This window comes from Xiphophorus hellerii, chromosome 13, assembly GCF_003331165.1.
Source record: "Xiphophorus hellerii strain 12219 chromosome 13, Xiphophorus_hellerii-4.1, whole genome shotgun sequence".
Taxonomy (NCBI): domain Eukaryota; kingdom Metazoa; phylum Chordata; class Actinopteri; order Cyprinodontiformes; family Poeciliidae; genus Xiphophorus; species Xiphophorus hellerii.
Window position 1 is genome coordinate 26,873,097 of NC_045684.1, and position 22,202 is coordinate 26,895,298.

The 22,202-nt window shown below is 43.4% G+C and overlaps 2 protein-coding genes across 5 annotated transcripts in view; both read right to left on the bottom strand.

Moving 5' to 3' along the window:
• The window catches only part of asns (asparagine synthetase), a 41,784-nt gene extending 33,996 nt beyond the window's left edge, over positions 1-7,788 (bottom strand). For 2 of the 4 annotated variants that reach the window (XR_004341590.1, XM_032581316.1), the window contains exons 1-5: positions 7,264-7,599; positions 6,555-6,810; positions 5,106-5,343; positions 4,834-5,019; positions 4,662-4,763 (exon numbers count right to left, since the gene is read on the bottom strand). Coding sequence is in view for 3 of the 4 variants with exons in the window: in XM_032581316.1 (XP_032437207.1) it covers positions 4,662-4,763; positions 4,834-5,019; positions 5,106-5,343; positions 6,555-6,810; positions 7,264-7,316 (835 nt within the window). In the remaining variant the exon portion in view is untranslated. Of the gene's footprint in view, positions 1-4,661; positions 4,764-4,833; positions 5,020-5,105; positions 5,344-6,554; positions 6,811-7,263; positions 7,600-7,662 lie in introns of those variants that run through there. The other 2 variants (XM_032581318.1, XM_032581317.1) reach the window with 2 other exon arrangements.
• A 2,678-nt stretch (positions 7,789-10,466) lies between these two features.
• Positions 10,467-22,094, bottom strand: anln (anillin, actin binding protein). Its single transcript, XM_032580359.1, has 23 exons — positions 21,899-22,094; positions 20,804-20,954; positions 20,297-20,728; positions 19,903-20,213; positions 19,242-19,560; positions 18,380-18,582; positions 18,188-18,292; positions 17,836-17,944; positions 17,179-17,474; positions 16,973-17,103; positions 16,749-16,890; positions 16,276-16,411; positions 15,947-16,126; positions 15,718-15,844; positions 15,581-15,629; positions 15,451-15,504; positions 15,057-15,089; positions 14,943-14,961; positions 14,748-14,860; positions 12,409-12,498; positions 12,218-12,325; positions 11,528-11,700; positions 10,467-11,443 (listed from the first exon to the last, which is right to left on the bottom strand). Exons 1-23 carry the CDS (start codon positions 21,914-21,916, stop codon positions 11,329-11,331), a joined length of 3,414 nt encoding a protein of 1,137 aa, XP_032436250.1. The 5' UTR covers positions 21,917-22,094; the 3' UTR covers positions 10,467-11,328.
• Positions 22,095-22,202: the final 108 nt, after the last annotated feature.

Genomic DNA, 22,202 nt, shown 5'->3' on the forward strand with positions numbered 1-22,202 from the left:
CTTAAAACTTTTGTGACGTCAGGAGTCACACAGGCTGAAAACATGTGACTTCTGATGTCACAGAGGCTGAAAACCTCAGTGAAAACCTGTCACTTCTGACGTCACAGAGCCTGAAGACCTCTGTGACTTCAGACGTCACAGAGGCGGAAGACCTCTATGACTTCAGCCTTTGACGTAAAACCTCCTGACGTCACAGAGGTTTTCAGCCTCTGTGATTCCTGACGTCACAGAGGTTGAAAACTTCTGTGACGTCAGAAGTCACAGAGGCTTAAAACTTCTGTGATGTCAGGAGTCAAAGAGGCTGAAGACTTCTGTGACTTCTGACGTCACACAGGCTGAAAACATGTGACTTCTGACGTCACAGAGGCTGAAGACCTCAGTGAATTCTGACGACACAAAGGCTAAAAACTTCTGTGACGTCAGGAGTCACAGAGGCTGAAAACTTCTGTGACGTCAGGAGTCACAGAGGCTGAAAACCTCAGAGACTTCTGACGTCACAAAGGCTGAAGACATCTGTGATGTCAGGAGTCACAAAGGCTGAAGACCTCTGTGACTTCTGACGTCACAGAGGCTGAAGACCTCTATGAGTTCAGCCTTTGACGTAAAACCTCCTGACGTCACAGAGGCTGAAAACTTCTGTGACGTCAGAGGTCACAGAGGCTTAAAACTTTTGTGACGTCAGGAGTCACACAGGCTGAAAACATGTGACTTCTGATGTCACAGAGGCTGAAAACCTCAGTGAAAACCTGTCACTTCCGACGTCACAGAGGCTGAAGACCTCTGTGACTTCTGACGTCACAGAGGCTGAAGACCTCCGTGACGTCAGAAGTCACTCAGTCTGAAAACCTCTGTGACTTCTGATGTCACAGAGGCTGAAAACTTCTGTGATGTCAGGAGTCACAGAGGCTGAAGACCTCTGAGACTTCTGACGTCACACAGTCTGAAGAACTCTGTGACTTCTGACGTCATAGAGTCTGAAAACATGTGACTTCTGACGTCACAGAGGCTGAAGACCTCTGTGACTCCAGACTTCAGAGAGGCTGAAAACTTCTGTGACTTCTGACGTCACAGAGGCTGAAGACCTGTGACTTCTGACGTCACAGAGGCTGAAGACCTCAGTGACTTCTGACGTAGAGGCTGAAAACTTCTGTGATATCAGGAGTCACAGAGGCTGAAGACCTCTGTGCCGTCAGAAGTCAATCAGTCTGAAAACGTCACACAGTCTGAAGACCTCTGTGACTTCTGACGACACAGAGGCTGAAAACTTCTGTGACATCAGGAGTCACAGAGGCTGAAAACTTCTGTGACGTCAGGAGTCACAGAGGCTGAAAACCTCAGAAACTTCTGACGTCACAGAGGCTGAAGACCTGTGACTTCTGACGTCACAAAGGCTGAAGAGCCCTGTGACGTCTGACGTCACAGAGGCTGAAGACCTCTATGACTTCAGCCTTTGACGTAAAACCTCCTGACGTCACAGAGGCTGAAAACTTCTGTGACGTCAGGAGTCACACAGGCTGAAAACATGTGACTTCTGATGTCACAGAGGCTGAAAACCTCAGTGAAAACCTGTCACTTCCGACGTCACAGAGGCTGAAGACCTCTGTGACTTCAGACGTCACAGAGGCTGAAGACCTCTATGACTTCAGCCTTTGACGTAAAACCTCCTGACGTCACAGAGGTTTTCAGCCTCTGTGATTCCTGACGTCACAGAGGTTGAAAACGTCTGTGACGTCAGAAGTCACAGAGGCTTAAAACTTCTGTGATGTCAGGAGTCAAAGAGGCTGAAGACTTCTGTGACTTCTGACATCACACAGGCTGAAAACATGTGACTTCTGACGTCACAGAGGCTGAAGACCTCAGAGACTTCTGACGTCACAAAGGCTGAAGACCTCTGTGATGTCAGGAGTCACAGAGGCTGAAAACTTCTGTGACGTCAGGAGTCACAGAGGCTGAAAACCTCAGAGACTTCTGACGTCACAAAGGCTGAAGACCTCTGTGATGTCAGGAGTCACAGAGGCTGAAGACCTCTGTGACATCTGACATCACAGAGGTTGAAAACTTATGTGACGTCAGGTGTCACAGAGGCTGAAGACCTCTGTGACGTCAGGAGTCACACAGTCAGAAAACCTCTATGACTTCTGACGTCACAGAGGCTGAAAACCTCTATGACTTCTGACGTCACAGAGGCTGAAAACTTCTGTGACGTCAGGAGTCACAGAGCCTAAAAACTTCTGTGACGTCAGGAGTCACAGAGGCTGAAGACCTCTGTGACATCTGACATCAGAGAGGTTGAAAACTTCTGTGACGTCAGGTGTCACAGAGGCTGAAGACGTCTGTGACGTCAGAAGTCACACAGTCTGAAAACCTCTGACTTCTGACGTCACAGAGTCTGAAAACATGTGACTTCTGACGTCACAGAGGCTGAAGACCTCTGTGAATTCTGACGACACAGAGGCTGAAAACTTCAGTGACGTCAGGAGTCACAGAGGCTGAAAACCTCAGAGACTTCTGACGTCACAAAGGCTGAAGACCTCTGTGATGTCAGAAGTCACACAGTCTGAAAACCTCTGTGACTTCTGACGTCACAGAGGCTGAAAACCTCTGTGACTTCTGACGTCACAGAGGCTGAAACCCTCTGTGACTTCTGACGTCACAGAGGCTGAAGACCTCTGTGACGTCAGAAGTCACAGAGGCTGAAGACCTCTGTGACGTCAGAAGTCACACAGTCTGAAAACCTCTGACTTCTGACGTCACAGAGTCTGAAAACATGTGACTTCTGACGTCACAGAGGCTGAAGACCTCTGTGACTTCTGACGTCACAGAGGCTGAAGACCTCTGTGACTTCTGACGTCACAGAATCTGAAGACCTCTGTGACTCCAGACTTCAGAGAGGCTGAAAACTTCTGTGACTTCTGACGTCACAGAGGCTGAAGACCTGTGACTTCTGACGTCACAGAGGCTGAAGACCTCTGTGACTTCTGACGTCACAGAGGCTGAAGACCTCTGTGCCGTCAGAAGTCAATCAGTCTGAAAACGTCACACAGTCTGAAGACCTCTGTGACTTCTGACGTCACAGAGGCTGAAAACATGTGACTTCTGACGTCACAGAGCCTGAAGACCTCCGTGACATCAGAAGTCACTCAGTCTGAAAACCTCTGTGACTTCTGATGTCACAGAGGCTGAAAACTTCTGTGACGTCAGGAGTCACAGAGGCTGAAAACCTCAGTGACTTCTGACGTCACAGAGGCTGAAGACCTGTGACTTCTGACGTCACAGAGGCTGAAAACTTCTGTGACTTTTGACGTCACACAATCTGAAAACCTCTGATTTCTGATTTCACAGAGGCTGAAAACTTCTGTGACGTCAGGAGTCACAGAGGCTGAAGACCTCTGTGACTCCTGACGTCACAGAGGCTGAAGACCTCTGTGACTCCTGACGTCACAGAGGCTGAAGACCTCTGTGACTTCTGACTTCACAGAGACTGAAGACCTCTGTGACGTCAGAAGTCACAGAGGCTGAAAACTTCTGTCACATCAGGAGTCACATAGGCTGAAGACCTCTGTGACTTTTGATGTCACAGAGGGTGAAAACCTCTGTTAGGTTAGAAGTCACACAGTCTGAAAACCTCTGATTTCTGATGTCACAGATGCTGAAAACTTCTGTGACTGCTGACGTGACGTCAGGAAATTTCAGCCTCTGACGTCAGGAGTCACAGAGGCTGAAGTCACTGTGAAGTCTCTGTGACTCCTGAACTTAAACTTTCATGTTCAACTAATGGTTATTTTAGTCATAATTCTGATTACCATCTTAAAAAATATATTTTTTCATTTAAGACTTTCTTATGCAATCAGAAATACACTGAAATATACAAATAAGGAATTAATTCAAATCTTTTTTAAACATGAAATATTAATTTTATTTCTTAAATAGCATGCTTGATCAGCAGTAGCAAAGGATGCATCTGCAGCTGAAAATTATCTCTAACATCAACATTTGAAAAGCTGTGTCCTTTGTGCTTGACTTAACGTTAATGCGGTGTAGAGTTGAAAATGTGTTTTAGTGTGAGATTATTTTTTTGACTGAATTTGAACCAGGTGAAGCTAAAACTGCCACTTGATGAGTTTTGGGCAGAACGTAATTACAGACAGTTTTTCTTATCTCAAATACAAAATGTACCTCTGGGACATTTTGTATTTGAGATACTGTACTGTTCTGAGAATGTTGTTCTTTTATCAAATACATTTTTGAATCTGTATACTCCAGTTAATGATTAATCAGTTACTAAATTAGTTGACAATCACTTCAATAACTGATTAATCACAATTAACCCCATTAAGTATTTCAGCTCCTAATATTTGCGACTGTTTATTGTTAGCATTTAATTTATAAAAAGTTTTAGTTTTGTCTTCTGATTTATAGCACTAAATCAGAAAAAAGCGCAATGTGACTTGATGTAACGAGTAACGCGATGGTTTTGTAGAAATGTAGTGAAGGTACACTTATTGTAAAATGTAGTGGAGTAAAAGTCAAAAGTATCCTTGATTAAATCTACCTAAGTAAAGTACAGATACATGAAAATTGTACTTAAGTACAGTAACGAAGTACTTGTACTTCGCTACTTCCCACCACGACCATTTTCTGATTCAAACGGCAGCAGCTACCTGACAGAAGACAACCGATGCGTCTGTGGGCCATAAGGCGTTTCCTCACAGCGTTTTCAAACAGACTTCTGATGTTGCGTTTCACAGTTTCCTCCCCAAAATCTGGAACAACACATTGGTTTGGTTATAGATAGTATGACAGAAGCTGAACTCGGTAGAGGAAGTTTCTCACCTGAAGACAGGCCTCCCACCGTGTCGTACAGGGCGTGAGCCGGCTCTCTGGTACAGCAGTGAAACCGCTCAAACTGAACCGACTGAACTTTGCCGCTAAGTTTCAAGTCAAAGACCTCAAAGTGGCCAGGGAGGAAGGGAACGATGCTGACAGCGGTTTCCATAGAGTGGGTGATCTCTACAAGGCCTACGATCAGAAGTACAAGTTAACTCGTGTTCACCGAGACAACCTCACTAGTTAGTTTGGGTAGCTGTTCTAAGCTAACCCAGGACCTTTGGCCTCTGAGCAGACTGCAAGGAAGCCATCGTCGGCGAGGAACTTAAAGAGCGGCCGGACGCCGTACGTGTCTCTCCCCAGGTGGACTTTTCTGTTGGCCATGTCCAGCAGGATGAAAGCAAATACTCCATCCAGGAGAGAAGCCATCTTCTGGACTCCAAAGCGGTCATACAGATGGAGCAGAATCTCACCATCTACTTTAGTCTGATAATCAAAGTCAAACTTTGTCTTCAGCTGAAAGGACAAAAAGCAGTGGCAGAGTTTGTGATTTACCCTCACCGAAACCATCTGCAACTGTTAAAAATACATATAACAACATACAAATGCCAGAAGTATAACTTTAAAAACATCCTATTCTTAGCAAGCCAACAGACCAGTCTGGGTCCATTAGCTTGTTAGACCAAGGCATGAGAATCATTAACCACTGCTTTACAGGCTAATGGTGGGGTACTTCACCATTAGCTTGCATACAACACATGCATATGTGTTGGACTGTACAGTTGATTGGTCTTAAAAACTCTTTCCAAGTCTCTAGTAATTACACTAGTAAACAAACAAAACATTGTCTGGGGTTTTTCATCTGTTTTAGGGCCGTGTTGATGAGCTGAATCCAAAAATAACATTTCTTTTACTCAATCAAGTCAACTTTCTGAACTATGGAAAAACATAAGCATCAAAATGCAGGACTTGTTCTCACATCTAGATTAGTTTCCTGAGAATCTGATCAATGAGTGACGAAGAGGAGGAGATATTCCATCAGGACAGGAAAGAGATGGAGAATTTTACACAAGGAAGATGTGATGTTCAATTCACATGTACTTACCCTTATCAGTGTTTATTATTCAATTTACAAGTTTATATTTAATTAATAAACTGATAGAAAACTTTTTTCCCCTAAAACCTTTTTTTGAACAATATTAACAGAAATGAACTGACAATGTCACAAAAATGTAACCAGTTTAGTCAGAAGATCAGATTTCTCTAAAATCAAATTAGAATAAAAACCTGACCTGATTGAGAAAAATGGATGTCATTTTCAGATTCAGTGGTGCCAAATAGTCCTAATTCAGTTGAAAAATAAAAATAAATAAATCAGACAACTTCCAAAACATTGTTTTTTGTAATCCAGTGTTATTCTTGAACTAACCTGAAGACTGCATGAAGCCTGGAGGTTTACAGCTACCGAGTTTGCAGAAATAAATAAAATAAATAAATAAATCCCTCTGTGCCTCAGGATGAGCTGGTTTTATGTTCTAATCAGTTTGTTACAATTCCACCAACAATGACTGTAGTATAATTAGTATGAACCCTAGTAGCTACTGAGAGATTGGTGGAGAGCAAACTCTGCTACTGCAAACTGTGGTCTGTTCTCAGATTCCATGGTGTTGGTTGGTTTGTAATGCTTGGTTTTTATAAAAGCCAGATCAGTTTCACAGCTGTCTTACTGCTTGGTGGTTGTAAATCTCTCCGTTGTAGCAGAGCCACAGGTAAGGGAACTTCTTGACTCGAAGCGGCTGCATACCATACAGCTGGTCCACAATGGCCAGTCGGTGGAAGCCAAAGCAGCAGTTGGTGAAACCGTTGACATTTTCAAAGCGGAAAGCATCGGGGCCCCTGTGAGCGATCTTCATAGCACACGTGCACTGAACCGACAGACACTCATCACTGCCAAACAAAGCCCAGATGCCACACATCTTTAGCCTGCAAAGGAAAGAAGGAAAAACAAGAGAATGTTAAAGAGATATTGACTCTTTAACTCTGAGCCGTCCTAAAGGAATCCAACACTGAGGAGGAAGAGTTTCATTACTTCACATTTTTGAACCCAACAACTGCAAAAGAAATCTCTTGAACCACAGACAGCTATGCATTTTTTATCAATCTGAAGATTTGTATTGATAACATCCATCAATTATCAATATCTGCTTCTTCAGGCTAGATGTGGGCAACTCCAGGCCTGGAGGGCCGGTCTCCTGCAACTTTTACATGCATCTCTACTTCAACACACCTGAGTCAAATAATGAAGTCATTAGCAGGACTCTGGAGAACTTGACTGCACTTAGGAGGTGATTCAGCTGTTGGATTCAAGTGTGTTGGATCAGGGAGACATCTAAGAGTTGCAGGACACCGGCCCTAGAGGACCAGGATTGCCTCCACCTGATAGGGGATGGTGCCCATCTCCAGCGGTCACTGGGCGAGAGGCAGAGCATGTTGAGACTTTATCACCAGGAAACACAACCAGGACGACGTAGAGAGATCAATCAACACATGCAGCTGCTCCATTCATGAACCCGCTGCTGACCAGCTGCAGCTTCCTCATAATGCAGCATCCTGTCTGCCTGCATCACTATCTTCTTCGTCCTCCTCTTCGTCGTCTCGCAGCGGCGAATTGAACGGCAGCAGGCTCTGCCTGTAACGGCTTCAGTTCACACATTCACCAAACTAAGCCTAAACTCTTGACGCCCCGCTCCAGATCTGCATCATACAGAAGCTACTCATACCGGCAGCTCAGAGGAATCTCTATATCATTAACAGCAGAGAGGAGAGGGAACATACCGCTCACTTTACCACGATCCAAAACTATCTTCTGACTCTTCCTCGCAGTGATGGAACGATGACAAGCCGCCGCTGCTGAGGCGACATGAGGCGCACAGTGCATTGTGGGTTGACTCTTCAAAATAAAAGTGCATAAGCGACGAGAAAGATGGAACTGGGATTACAAGTCAAACTTGACGACAAAACCGATCAAGTTAGAGGAACTAGATAAAAAGTCAGCTGTGAAGTGAGTGAGTTTCTCCCTAACTCAGACGGATCCAGGGCTTAAGGTTCTCGGATGGTGTTTTATTGTGAAATCCATCTCGTAAAGCAAGCACCATGCAACAAAAAGTTATGTTGCATCACCTGAAAATGCATCTTTTTTTTACACAATCTCTCTGAGAACATGGTGACATGTTAGCATGTACCCTGACGCAGGGAGTTTCCGCAGGTCCCTTCATCGCGGGGCGGTACCGGCCGGAGTTCTGTCTCTGTACCCGCTGGTCCAGCTGGTTCCTGTCTCTCCCCTCATGACGAAAGAGGGAGACAAACTCAATCTGTCTCAGGGCAGCTCAGAGGCACACTGGGCAAACACACACAACTCCCAGTCTGACCAGTTAACCTACCTTAAACTCAGCTTCAACTGAAACATAGCAGTTTACTGCTGGCTTTACATCACAAACACTGTTCCAAAGGGAACCATTACTTATATTAAGAGCAGAAATTAGAAACACTAAAGCAAGTTACAAATTAACATGCCTAAAATTACTGCTCCTCATTGAGATCCCAACGTGATAATTAGCGATCATTAACGGATTAATAACCCACCTTCATCACAAATGCAGAAAAGTATCAATGTAACTCAGGAATAACTCCTGCCAACTGCTCCACTATATTGTCCTAAAGACTCCTTTAGCTGCTTAACAAGGCGCCTCATAATTACTGCTCTGAATGCTGCAAAAAACACTGAAAGCTATTTACCAATGAACTGTTTCCTCTGATCATCCTTGAGATGTTTCTACAGGTAAAATGGAGCCACCTGTGGTGAACTCAGTTGACTGGATTGATTTGGAAAGGATCACATCCGTCTATGTAAGGTCCCACAGTTGACCGTGCAGGTCAAAGGTCAAACACCAAGCATGAAATCAAAGGAATTGTCTGTAGACCTCATTCACTGGATTGTCTTGAGGCAGAAATCCAGAGAAAGATCCAGAAACATCTCTGCTGCGTGGAGGTCCCAGTGAGCTGAACGGAGGAGGAAGCCAGTAGTCAGCAGGACTCTTCCTGGAGCCGCTGCCTTCTGAACTGAGCCATCAGCTCAGAGCAGAAGGGCTTCAGGCAGGGAGGAGACCAAGAACCTGATGGCCACTCTGTCAGAACTCCACTCTGTGTCCTCTGACCCCAACCCAGGTGTTAAGAAGCAATAATATTTTCTGTAACATTTAAATTCTAGAATGTGTATGTGATCCTTTTGTTTGTGAAATGTTTGTTACCTTTTGGGTGTGTCCTTGTAGCGGCCATCTTGGAACCTACCAAAGAGGAGGCCCGCCTCAAACCCAGCTCTTTTATAGAAAGGCCCATGTTTGCCGGACTTTCATTGGCTGGGCAGTTAATGGAGAAGGTGGGGACAACAGTATATAAGAGGACTGTTGGCTGAGCCAAAAGGGGGGGAAGAAAGCTTGAGAAGATGTCATTTTGTCTTGTCTGTGAGCCATGCTGTGCTGAAGGAGGCCTAATAAACCACCTTTGTTTATGCTACAGCCAACTTTGAGGAGTTTTTTTCCTTCCACACCACACCTCTCAGTGTAACACCAGGGTTTCCCTTTATGTATCATAAGCCAGGTGGGCCAATAGGCATGAAATGAGAATATTTCTTTGTGAACAAAGCATTATGTGTGGCATGAGCGTTTACATGTCAATACACTGACTCTGTGCTGATAAAGTTTAAGGATGTGACCACCAGTTATTAGTGGGTCGGTGGTTCAGTCCATGTCACACAAGTTTGTTTTTTTTAAAATCTTATTTTATTTTTTGCGATGAGACAATGCATCACACTGTGCTATCAAATGCTTTCAGGAAGAGTTGCAGTGTGCGGCCATGCGTGTATCAGGAAAACTCAAACTCGTTTAGTTCATTTATGCCATGGGCCGGTTGTAAATGTGATCAGCATAACATTGTTTTTTTTTTTAGATTTACCAACTGCTGGTTTAATTTTGATTTAAAAGAACAAATAATTGACATTCATTTTAGTTTTATTTTTGATTTGTTGGTTTTAGTCAAGCTGCACAGTGGCACAGTTGGTAGAACTGTTACCTTGCAGCAAGAAGGTCCTGGGTTCGATTCCCAGCCCAGGGTCTTTCTGCATGAAGTTTGCCTGTGCATGCTGGGTTCTCTCCAGGTTCTCCTGCTTAAATTGGTCTCTCTAAATTCTCCCTAGGTGTGTGTGCATGGTTGTTTGTCCTGTCTGTCTCAGTGTTGCCCTGCGACAGACTGGTGACCTGTCCAGGGTGACCCCGCCTCGCACCTGAAATATTCGCTGGAGATAGGCACCAGTACCCCTGCTGACCCCACTAGGGGCAAGGGTGTACAGAAAATGGATGGATGGATGTTTTTAGTCAGTGACATAATTACCCAGTTATATAACGTCTCTTAATACATGAACACAGAGGGCCGCCGGTGGATCACCTTGGCGCCACGACCAGAGGGCTTAGTAAGTTTTCTGGAGGACAGCCTGCCAACCCCTTATGAGAGACAGAAGGTAGCTAAATGAAACTTTTGATATCCACAAACAGCAGAGCCAGAAGCAATAAGACAAAACAAAAGCATTGAATATTGACAAACCTGTCTTCATTGTTGACATTGTGAAAAAGACATTTTATCCAACCATATTCAAAAACTCATGATCAGCACCTGAAGGTGCTGTGAAAGGTCTGCTACACACGCTAAATCAGTAAACATGCTAAACCACTGAACAGGAAGAGCACATCGTCATGGATACCAGTCTAACAAGCTGGGAACAAGTCAAATATCCTGCCTAGAATGTAGTCTTCTGAATCTACATGTCAGCTGGCCATCTGTCAGATGGTTAGAAAGATCAACCAATCACATTTGTGCTGGTTGTTCTTCAGTGTAGCATGGTAACAGACCCTGCCCAAAATTTTTCACACAAATAGTCATTTCAAACTACAAAGTGTGGTGTAGAAATTGCATCAAAAATGTGTGCATCTTAATAAATTCCACAAGTCATAAAAGAAAATGTATAAAGTATAAAGGTATGAAAAGCATTTCTGTTGGTTTGTGCGGTCATGCAGTATAAAGTGTGATGAAAGTCAAGCAGTTCAGGTCAGTAGTCACCCTGAAGGCTGGTACTGATCAACACATTGTACGGCAGACAGTCTGCATAAAGCAATACAATAAAAACAAGGCTGGTAATGAATATAATGGAATTCAAAGGCCCATCTCCTAAACTAAAACACTGTTCTGAAATGTCTCCAACATATGGCTTTAATAACCTCATCTAATGGAGGTGATTGGTCATCTCCCATCAAATATCCACACTAAAGCATTAATCACTTCTCTTATTATTTATGTATGTATATATAAATATATATATTGCACACAAGTATTTTTAAGACATCCCAGAGAGCTGAACTGGCCGACTGGGTGGTGGGGGTGGGGTTGCTGTGGTTACAGAGGCTTGTAGCAGGAGGCCGGTTGCCACATCCTCAGATCCACTAGAATCTGGTTCAGCTTCTTCATCCACAGATTTCTCTCATCCTTGGTGTCAGCACTCAACCAGTTTCTGCAAAGGAAACCAAGAATCAGTCAACCAGACATGTTGAGGAAGAACCAGGCACCTGGGGAGGTCAGACTGACAGGAACCTACTTGGTAACACACATGGTGTCCATGCACTGACTGACTAGCGTCTCCTTGTCGTCCTCTCTCTGAGGTCTGACTGTGATGAGCTCAAATGTGTTTGGTCTGGCACAGAACTCTCGGTTAGCTGGCTCCACCTTCTTACTGGTGCAGTTGGCCAGGTTGATGTGACCAATAGGATTCTGGCAGGAGGAGAACAAACCATCAGAACTTTCTGACAGGGAAGCACAATCAACATTTTTTACTCCTGATAACGATACAGAATCGGCCCATACGATACACAAAAACAGTCATGAATTGACTTTAAACGTTTTTTGCTCCCCCGCCTAAAGACAGACATAATGTAATAAATTACAAATGCATTTAATAACTTTGCACCAGTACAGTACACTTAATACACCAACAGCTTCACAAGCTTGGTCAAACATGTAAAAACATCTTTAATTTGTTTCTCAGTGCAATTAGGAGGACAACAGTCGATGTAAATAATAAAATGAAACTGACTAAAACAATAGGCATTTTGTCACAGACCCCAACTACAATTTTTTTTTCCAATGTCAGCACTGATACAAATATTAAAAAATTAGCCCCCCACAGCTCCTAGTGATCAATAAATTATTAATATCATCTCTATTGATCGGTGCATCGCTATCTGATGCTATTTTTTCACTAAACACAGGAAGTTATGCAGAGTGATACCTTCCGCTTCTCGTCATCAGGATAGGTCCAGTAAGAGATGCAGTATCCTGACAGAACACACCATCTTCTGTGCCACGCTCCAAACCCACTTACATCTTCAAACATGGTCTGCAGAAACAACGACCCGCTGTGATCAGAACTAGAGCGGTACAAGTAGACCTGATGGGTTTCCACTTAGCTCAGCTACTCACCAAGAAGCCCCTCTCCTCCACCTTGGAGCAGCCCACTTCACACTGCATCTGGAGGTGGATGTGGCCCTCCAGAGGGCACAGGAACGGCACCTTCAAAACGGGGACAAGCCCAGACGTCAGTCAGCTTAGAAAGGACGCATGGTTGGAAGTGGTCACATAAACAGGTGTGTGACAGTGAGTTGGTAAAGTATTTCAACTATATTACCCAGTAAATGTTTTATTAAAATTCCTTTGTGCACATTTCCACTGTAGGGTACAAAACCAGGCACTTCATGTAAATGCAGCTAACTGATACAGTACGAGTGCGTAGGAAACATCTTGAAATAAAGAATGGGGGGGGGGGGGGGCAGCTTGAAGCCAACCAACCAATAGCACAGCGCTGATCCACCTCAGGAAGTGGAAATAAACCTGTAGCTGGAAACCAGGCCATTTTGATTCCAGAATTATAGCAACACAGCAGGATAGAATGCTGAACAACTCAACCTTTAATCCACTAACAAAAAAAAACTAAATAAGCTGGTTACACAAGTTAAAAATAAAAGGTGTGTGAAGTTTGAACTGGGAGATGACTGAAGCAACATTGCAAACTTTAACCAGTTAGAAATGTTTAGCATTCTCCTAACACAGACCTCCTGCTTTGGGCTGGATGTAAAAAGTACCACCTTACAAATTTTCAAGATTATTTTCTTTCATTTTTTTTGTTCTTGGTATATGCATATAGGAACATTTATCCTGACTGTAGTGACATTTTATTTATAGAAACTGCAAATAAACAGCTCTTCAGAACTTCAGAGTGTGATACAAGGTTACTGCTCTTGTTGAACCTGGACCAACTTACAGGAGATCAGCTCCTTTTTAAGATCTATCAGTAAAACATGGAACAGTGCACATCACTACACTAAATGCTAGTTATTCAAAGCAAAGTTTGAGAAACCTAGGACCTTTTTTTGGTGTGAATTCCCGACAATAGCCATCTTTATGCTTTTTTGGCATTCAGACCTGATTCTAAACTACTTGTGGTTTTAGAACCACAGGTTCAGGTTAAGCAGAATTTAAAGTCTAAAGACCACAAAGTGGCCTCCTCTGATTCCTAAAGGAGTGTCCATCCAGCCAGCAAGTAAAAAAGCTAAATGGTGTCATGTTAAAACAACAAACAAAAATCAAACAATGACAAAATCCAATTCCACACTTTAAGTTTGGAAAAATACCAGTCTTGTTTCTTGTAAAACAGACAGGTGTATAAAGGCACAGAGAAAAAACCCACACACGAATAACTGTGATGGGAACTGGAGATGGTTCCTGCAGTGGAAATGTTAGTGATGGAGTCCGAAAAGAACCTTTACTGATCTCTCCCACCCATCCTGATACACTAACCCCCAAAAACAAGAAGTAAGGAGGAACCTTGTTCTGAAACAAGCCACTGAGCAGTTCCCTTTCACTTCCTTCATATCTGATCTAAAAGAAACAAATCATTCTCTCTTCCTGTGCCGGTCAACACATGCACAGGAAGAGAGAACATATACAGAAACACTGAGGCTCTGTGGGAAGCCTGGGCTCAAGCACGAAGTTTAGAGAATTTAATGTAAAATAAAACTGTTCATAATCATACTAGAGCAGGGTGATAGAGCAATATAATCAATTACATTTTTGGTTTTGAAGATTTAATTTTGGAAACATGATTGTTTGCCCCACCAATGTGTTCCTTGTGTTTCCATAGTGTGATGTCAGCACACCCAAGGCCACCATCTTGTTTAAGAAGCCTGTTTTACAGCTTCTGTTTATTTGAACTTTGAATCCAGATCCACTCTAGGATGGAATATTAAGGCCAGGCTAAGATCTATTCATTCATTCATTTTTTATTAGAAGAATGAAATTATATTACTAGAATACAGCAGTAGTAATATGAGAATTAAGTTGTAATATTACGGGAACTCCTACACAGAAATAAATTAAAATGAGGAACTTTGGGCATCTTGTGAAGTTGTACTTTGGTATCGGTTTTTAGGAAATGCATCAGCATTAAACTCTCATTAAAGCAAACTTTTTTCTCATAATTTCAAGACATTATTTCTGCTAATATTGCATCTTTATTTTGCTTGCATTGCCTTATATTCTCGTAAATTAAAAATTCTTGAAGCCCGTCATTAATACTCCATCATACAACTCACAGAAGGCCACTTTCTGAAAATCTGTAAAATTTCTTTAAGAGGAAAAATAGCAAGATTTTTTATTTTTTTCAAAAAAGATCTGGCATGAAAAAAATATCAGATTTTATTTTTAAGCCACATCAACCAACCTCATGTAAAGCATGAGAAAGGTGTGAGCAGATGTCTCCATACCTTCTCCAGAGGAAACTTGTTTTTCCCGATGGAGGACAGAGTGAGAGTGTGAGACCCGACCAGCACAAAGCTACTGGTGCGTACAGCGTTGGGACCGCCAGGACTGGCCACCACTAAACATAAAGAAACTTTCAGTATCTGAGTCAATGATTACTGACCAATTGTTCTGCGTCTGTCATGCACAGCTATACATACCTGGTGTCTGGGCGCTTTTCTGTAAGAAAATAAAGCATTGATAAGTTAAATGCAGATAAATGATGATAGATTTACCTGCCAAGCATCTGAGGGATCAGGAGGACAAAAACTCACAGTGATGGCCAGGAATCTCTTTGGAGTGATGGCCTGGAACCAGAGGAAGAAACAGTGGTTGGGATTTGAAAGCCATTCAGTTCATTTAGATTAGAATGTTCCACTCCACAGGGTGACCACCTGAGGTTGAACAGTAACAAAGTGTCCATTTCGACTAGGCCTGTCACAATAACAAATTTTACTGGACGATAAATTGTCCCAGAAGTTATTGCGACAAATGATAATATTGTTGATTTGAGACCATTTTATAGCAATACAATGGGAAAAGCATAATAATGCAAGAAGACATTCTAAAGGATTAATGAACTTTAATTAATGAATGGAAGACATTTTAAATATCCAACATAAACAGAAAAAAAACTAATAAATTGAATTATGATTAAATGATTTCTACCTTTGATTTGTTGGGTTTCTTCTTCTTCTCACTGCAGATCTCACGTTTTTGTACCTGAAGGAATCCATGGCCAATCCATTAGCAACCAATATGGAGTATGAAGTTTCACAAGCAATAAAATGACACATACCAAACAGTAGACTTCCAAGTCTATTTTGAAGTCACTGGAGACATCAGACCTGAAGATGCCCAAAGAGAAGGAAATGTGATTAAAACAGGAAGGACTTCCTTTATGATCTTCCTACAGAAACCATCAGTGGGACTGACAGGGTGAACTTGGTGGGGAAGGTGAGTGTGTCTCCACTGAGGCCGCGGTGAGTGCTGGCTAACGGAGTGGCCACCATGTTCTCAGCTCCAGAGCGGATCATGATGAAAAATGAATGTTTAGTTGAGTCTGGCAGGGGAAACGCACAAAAAGCAGTGAAACTTTTAGACATCACAATAATCTATATAAAAGACAGAGCGTGAGTGAGCAGATGCAACGCTGCATTCTTACCAGGTTTGTTAGCAGTGGAACAAACAAAGTCTGCCTTAAGGGGAAGGCGGAGCTCCTGCAGGGTGATGGAGCCCTTGGAAGCAGATACAGCAGCTGGTTCTGGAGGACAAGTTTTCTTCTGCCCTGCTGATTCTCCTTTCAGACTGTCCAGCTCTGCCTTCAAGGCTTCTCTTTTCTCCGCTTAGAAAGTCAAAGGAAGGAAGAAAGTCAGGGATTCTTTTAAGAGGACTAAGTGATGATGACAGCTTTCACTTTCAGGTCACCTATATGATCTTTAACTAAAAGTAAAAAGTGAAACAACATGACAGTCAGAGTGTAGGTGAACTGACTTGCTAGGAGCAGCAGCCTCTCTGCCTCAGCCTCCACCTGCGAGCCTTTGCCATGCTCTTCATCAGTGCAGCAGTTGAGGGCCTGGCTGGCCTGATGGATCACAGTCTGCTGCAGGTTCACCTCACTTGTCAACATCTAGACAACAAAAAACAGCTCTAAGCAAACAGAGAACTTCTTCCTGGTGGAAATTTGGGTCGTTCAGTATTTAAAAGAACTCCCTGATTTAAGAAGATTCAAAAATATGCAGACTTGACTGTTTAAAACATTTAAAGTATAATTAACCCCCATATCAACTTTTTTGCTGATAAACGAAGTAGGCTATTTAAGCTTCCATCTTTAGATTTCTGAGCAAATTGTGACATTTCATGTAAATTACTGAGGGACGAGGTTATTCTCTCTCTCGGAGGTTAGTTAAACTTGAATGAGTACATGTTGCAGGCAGAATGAATCCGTCTGGGTTCCAGCTGCGTACCTTCATCCTCTGCTTCATGCTGAAGAGACTTGCTGCTCTGGGCTCCTCTGCTCTCTTAGAAACATCTTCCTTCCTCACAATAACCTGCTTCACTGCAGGTCTCTCTGGTTCCTTCACTCGAATGGATCTGTATGCATCAACGCTACACACACAGCTCCCAGATTTAGTTTAAGGCTCCCCTTCCTCCAGTCTGCCAACAGTTGGGGTAACCTTTGTGTTCCTACCTATAAGGCAGCCTGTGGTCTTCGTCTGAGGAGTCGTTCCGTACCACGGTGCTTCTCTGGAACTTTCCAGGACTGCAGCTGTTCTCTGGGGTGTTGTTCTTCACCAGGAAGGAGCTGGCTGGAGTTGAGGTCTGGAGACAGCAGGGGGAGACAGTAAGCACCTCCCATCAGCTGGAGGCATCAGAAAGCTGCAGCATCATTCTCACCATGAGTCTTTTGTCTGGACTCTTCACTACAGCAGCTACAGTCTCTGCCAGAGGGGTCAGCAGGGACATGGAGGAGATATTTAAAGCATCTTCCTCCTCATCTTCTTGATCCTCACTCTGCTCCAGGATTCCGTCAAACAGCTCATTAATAACAGCTGAGTTGATGGAGTGGTCCACATTCATCTCCCTCTCCTTGACCACTTCCTCCTCCTCACTTAGCTTCTCTCCAGGCTGGCTGACCCCCCTCATGGGGCTGGAGGTCGAGACTGGAGGTGTCAGTGTGATTCCAGGACGCACTGTTAAATGGAACATGTTCTATTTCAAACCAAACTTTAAAACAAATAGTTCAGATTGTTTTTTAAGTGTAGTTATTTTAACTAGTTATACTTGGATTCTTAGCATCTTGAATTTGTTGAAATGCAGAATGTAATCATGGTGGAGCCAAAAGAAAAGCCAATTACATGCCAAAATAACTCCGACTGCAAACAACTCTTCACATTTACATCAGCAACACATTTCTACCATAGTAGGTCAGAACTACGACCATCCAGGTTTAAATATAACCGTCAATAATTTCCAGAAATCATCTCATGAGATAAAAAGGAAGGGTAAACAGAATGATGTCAGATAACACCAAGACACGGGCTCAGTCAGCACCTGGAGGACTCTGGCTGGGTGTCGTCACTTCCTCACTAAATGGTGCAGTGGGTTCATCCTGTGGGTCACATGAGGAAACTTCCCTCTGAGTAGGTTTGACCAGCTGATCCTGCAGAGCACATCATCTGTTAAAGTCCATCCATGTTCATAGAAAGATGGAACTTTAATAATCATGTTGTAGCCTGAATGCTTTTCCTGAGATTTGAAGGATAACAATGACTAGAACTAACTAAAACTTAGACATTTTATGCTAATAAACAATTCACTAAGTAAATAAATGAAAACCTGCAGTCAATGCTGTCAGATTTGGACAGTTGGGGACCAACAGAGTATGTGTGTATCTGAAGCCAACCTTGTTGTCAGTGTGTGTCTCGTCTGCCTGTTTGTCCTTGTTTTCCCACACAGTTTTCCCTTTCTGGAATCGGTTGCGGATCTGGGCCAGCTCTGACTCCCGCTCCTGATAACGATACAGGTGGATTTTTTTTTTTTTTTTTTTAAAGATGACTTCTCCTTGTTGTTGATGATGTTGTAGCATAAAACCTACCATCTTCTGCTTCTGAGTGAGCTCAGCAGTGGCTGTGTGTGCAGCCTGGGCGGCTCGGAGTCTCTCCTGGACCAGCTTGGTGTTTGGCGTGACTGATGCAGTACTGGGAGCAGACCTGGCTGGAGTGGGAGCTCTGGGTGGAGCGCCCTGCTCTTTGTGCTGCTGGCATCGCTCTCCAAAACGCTCCAGGAAAGATTTCACACCTGTTTGGATATAGATGCACCGTTCTGATACTGATTTATCTGGATAAGTTCTGATATTGACATAAAAAAAAAACTACATTGGGTATCATGACAAAGAGCCTGATCCTTAAGGCAGATTTATTCAGTCTTTGTGCTCTGGGCAACATCCTGCTTTACTATTTATTTTACATTTAGAATTCCTAATTGCACTTTCTGAACCATTTGAAAGGTTTGTTTGTTTTGACCAAGGTAGTCAAACTATTGATTTCATCAGCTTAATTTTATTTTACATGAGCTGTTTTACTCCTAATTACACTGACTGAACAAATTAAAGTTGTTGTTTTTACACGTTTGACCAAGCTTGTGAAGCTACTAGTGGATATATTGGCTGGCAAAGTTATTACATTTGTAGTTCAGTATATTTATGTCTGTGTTTAAGTTTTTCTGTATTGTTATTAGCTGATACTAAACCTCAGATATGTGTATTGGTATCTGAAGTGGAAAAAACCATCTCTAGTTTGGAGTACAGGATATCAAGAGAGGATGGAACTTCTTAGTTTTGATGCATTTGATAAACATGAAAATAAATCAGATTTTTAAATTTTTCACCTCCTAAACACCAATCAAAGCTGATTTAAGCTTGAACCAGAAGATTTGGACCCCTGATGAGTTTGACTCACCTGGACCTCCAGCAGAGACGGGTTCCTGGTGGCCCAGTGAAGGAGACATGGTGGCTCTATCCTGGAGAGCTGGTCTTAGGGGGCTGGCGGTGTGGCCAGGGGTCCTGGGGAACAGCTGGGTCTTTAGTGGATTCTTAGGGGCTGATGTTGCTTCAGAGGATGTTGCCTTATGTGGACTGGGTGGGAGTGCTTCTTCCTGCTTGGGGTTCTTCAGGGGACTCTGCACAGTCTGAACGGCTGTTTTAGATGCAGAAACTTCAGCCTTTTGAAGGCTTGGAAGAATCATTCTACTGGACTTCACAGCAGATTGTGAAGTATCCTGAAAAAAACAACAAAAAAAACACCCACCAACTATAATAATAATATAAAAAACAGCCTAGTCTTTGGAAATTACACATTGTCCAGCTACTGGTGCTAAATGCTAATATGAGATGTTAAAATCAGTCAAATCCTGTTTTCCACTGAAGCCTCAGCCTCTCCTCTGGTTTTAATGAGAAGCTGACTAGAATCAGCTCAAATCAGTGACCAGGGAGAGCTGAAAGCTTCAGAAAAACTGACCAGAAATCAGCCACAGAACTCTAACTGGTGCATCTCTACTTAAAATATATGAAGTAAAGCTTCAGTTTTCAGATTCACTGTGGAGACGTGAAGGTGCAGCTACCTGGTTCCTGCTGCAGGCAGACTTGCTGGCTGCTGCAGCTGAACTGCTCATGGCTGCAGTTTGCTTGGAGCCGGCAGCAGCAACAGCAGCTACTCTGACCGCAGGTCTGGGAACAGGACCAGGATTCCCTTTGGGAATGTGGGCGTGGCTGAGGTCATCCTCCCAGGACCCAATGGTGGCAGCCAGGTTGGCCAACCGGCCTCTCCGCCCAACAGGAGCTTCTGAAGGGGGAAGACTGGCAGGCGGCTGGACTTCTACTAGTCTCTTTGACAAGGTTGTGGGGGTTCTGTCTGGCACTGTGTCAGAAGAGTCTGGAGGAGAAGCAGCAAGGTCAGACTAGTTCCAGATTTAGAGCCTGCCATTAATGTGACAAATCTCAGCCAAACACGTTTACCATCATCCCCATCCCAGCACTTCCTCTGCTGCACCAGCCTTTGAAGGCGTGACTTCATGCCAGCAGCAGAGAGAGTCGGGTCTTCCACCTGGTCCGGTTTGTTCCTGGGCTGACCTGAACCAGGGGGCTCTGTTGGTGCTTCACTTGTGCTTGGAGGGTCAGGACCCGGAGTGACGGTCATGTTCTCTGGCTGTGCAGCTTTCAGCTCCTTAGGCTGACTCTGAACAGGTCGAGTTGAGCTCTGCTCAAGAGAGGAGGACAAGCAAATGCTGGCTGGACCCACAGGGGGTTTTTTGTCTGTCAGAGGGTCTGATGGTACGGGACCCCCAGCTCTGGTCATCACTGGAACCTGGTTCTCCTCATCCAGTGCCAACTGGTTTTCCTCTGAGCACCTGCGCTTGGAAGGGGAGGGCTTAGAGGATATCTGTGGAACTAGAAAGGGATTACAAGGAAATTTCATCAAACACCTTACACAACACCAAGGGCAATCTTAACAAAAGGACTGACCTTTATCAACAGTAGAATCAGCGATTGTGTTATTTGATTCAGTTAGAGGCTCCCTCGGCCTTTTGACCATCTGTCTGTTAGCTGCGTTGGGACGCTCTGCTAGCTTCCTCTGCAGATTTTCCCTACGGGCCCGGGTACGCTCCAAAAGTTTCTAGTTTGACCAACAGAAGCAGAAAATCAGACATGCAGTATCCAGATCAGACAAGCATGGCCCACATGATGTTAAGAGGTTTCCTTTGTGAATCGGATCAACAGACCTACACACAACAGTTTTTGGTGGGAATAGAAAAATTAACAGTCAGACAATCAAAACACAAAAAATTCATGCACAGCAAACTCAGAGGTACAATAAACAACCATTAAACGACCTGACAGCCTAATTAATTAATATTTCATTTTTCAAAATAGGGTTGGATATAATAAGCATACTTTGGGGTTCAGATCCAAATTAATATTGCTGGATTTCTCACTTACACACAACCAATAAGACTAAACAATTCTCTCTTCTACACAAAACCCTCCTCTCATTCCCCTTGCCAAGTCTTTCACAACCTGATTTACTGTACTGTGCAAGTCCTAACACATTCCTGAGTGTGCTGCAGGCCACCACAGCTTCACCAAGCCAACAGCCCTGTGTGGAAAATCTGAAATCACATTCTTCAGGAATGAGCCACGCCTGGTTGTGCCTAACTGTACAAGCCAGTTTATAGGACGCACAAGAAGAAAAAAATTTTTGTTTTTGGTAAAACTCCAACTATCCAAAGTTTACACAGCAACAGTATCAGGAGAAGAGAAAGACTGAACCTCAAAATATTCAAAGATGTAATCTGTTTAGACTAATGTTCCATGACTGTTGTTTCTGTTTTTGAGCTCAATAAATGAATTCCAATCGCTAAACTTATAAAACTTAACTACATTTTGCATTACTTGTGACTTCTGACCGGTACCAGACAAAGAAACTGCAGTTGACGCATTCCCCTAGCAACTGAACTAATAACACAGCTGCGGGTTAAGTTAGCATTAGCAGGTAACGTTAACGCTCCTACTATCCAAAATAGTCTTGCGAAAGAAAGTACATGAAATTTCTCAACTCACCTCAGTAAATGGGTCCATTTCGGACAGTTTGTAACCACTTGAGGAGTACTTACAAAACGGAGTGTTACCAGTTCTATACGCGCCTTGTGTGTAAAGAAATAACCTAACGAAGCAAAACGAGAAGTGCTCAGAGATCTTCTCAGCTCGGTTGCTCTTCCTCGACAAAACAACTTCTGTTCAAATTTGAATTTCAGCGCTGCCTCTACGGCGCATACTCCAAAACTTAAAGAAGCGCCAGACAACCAATCAGATATCACGGGCTGGACATCAGGCTTTGATCAGCCAATCACAGCCTAGACGTGTG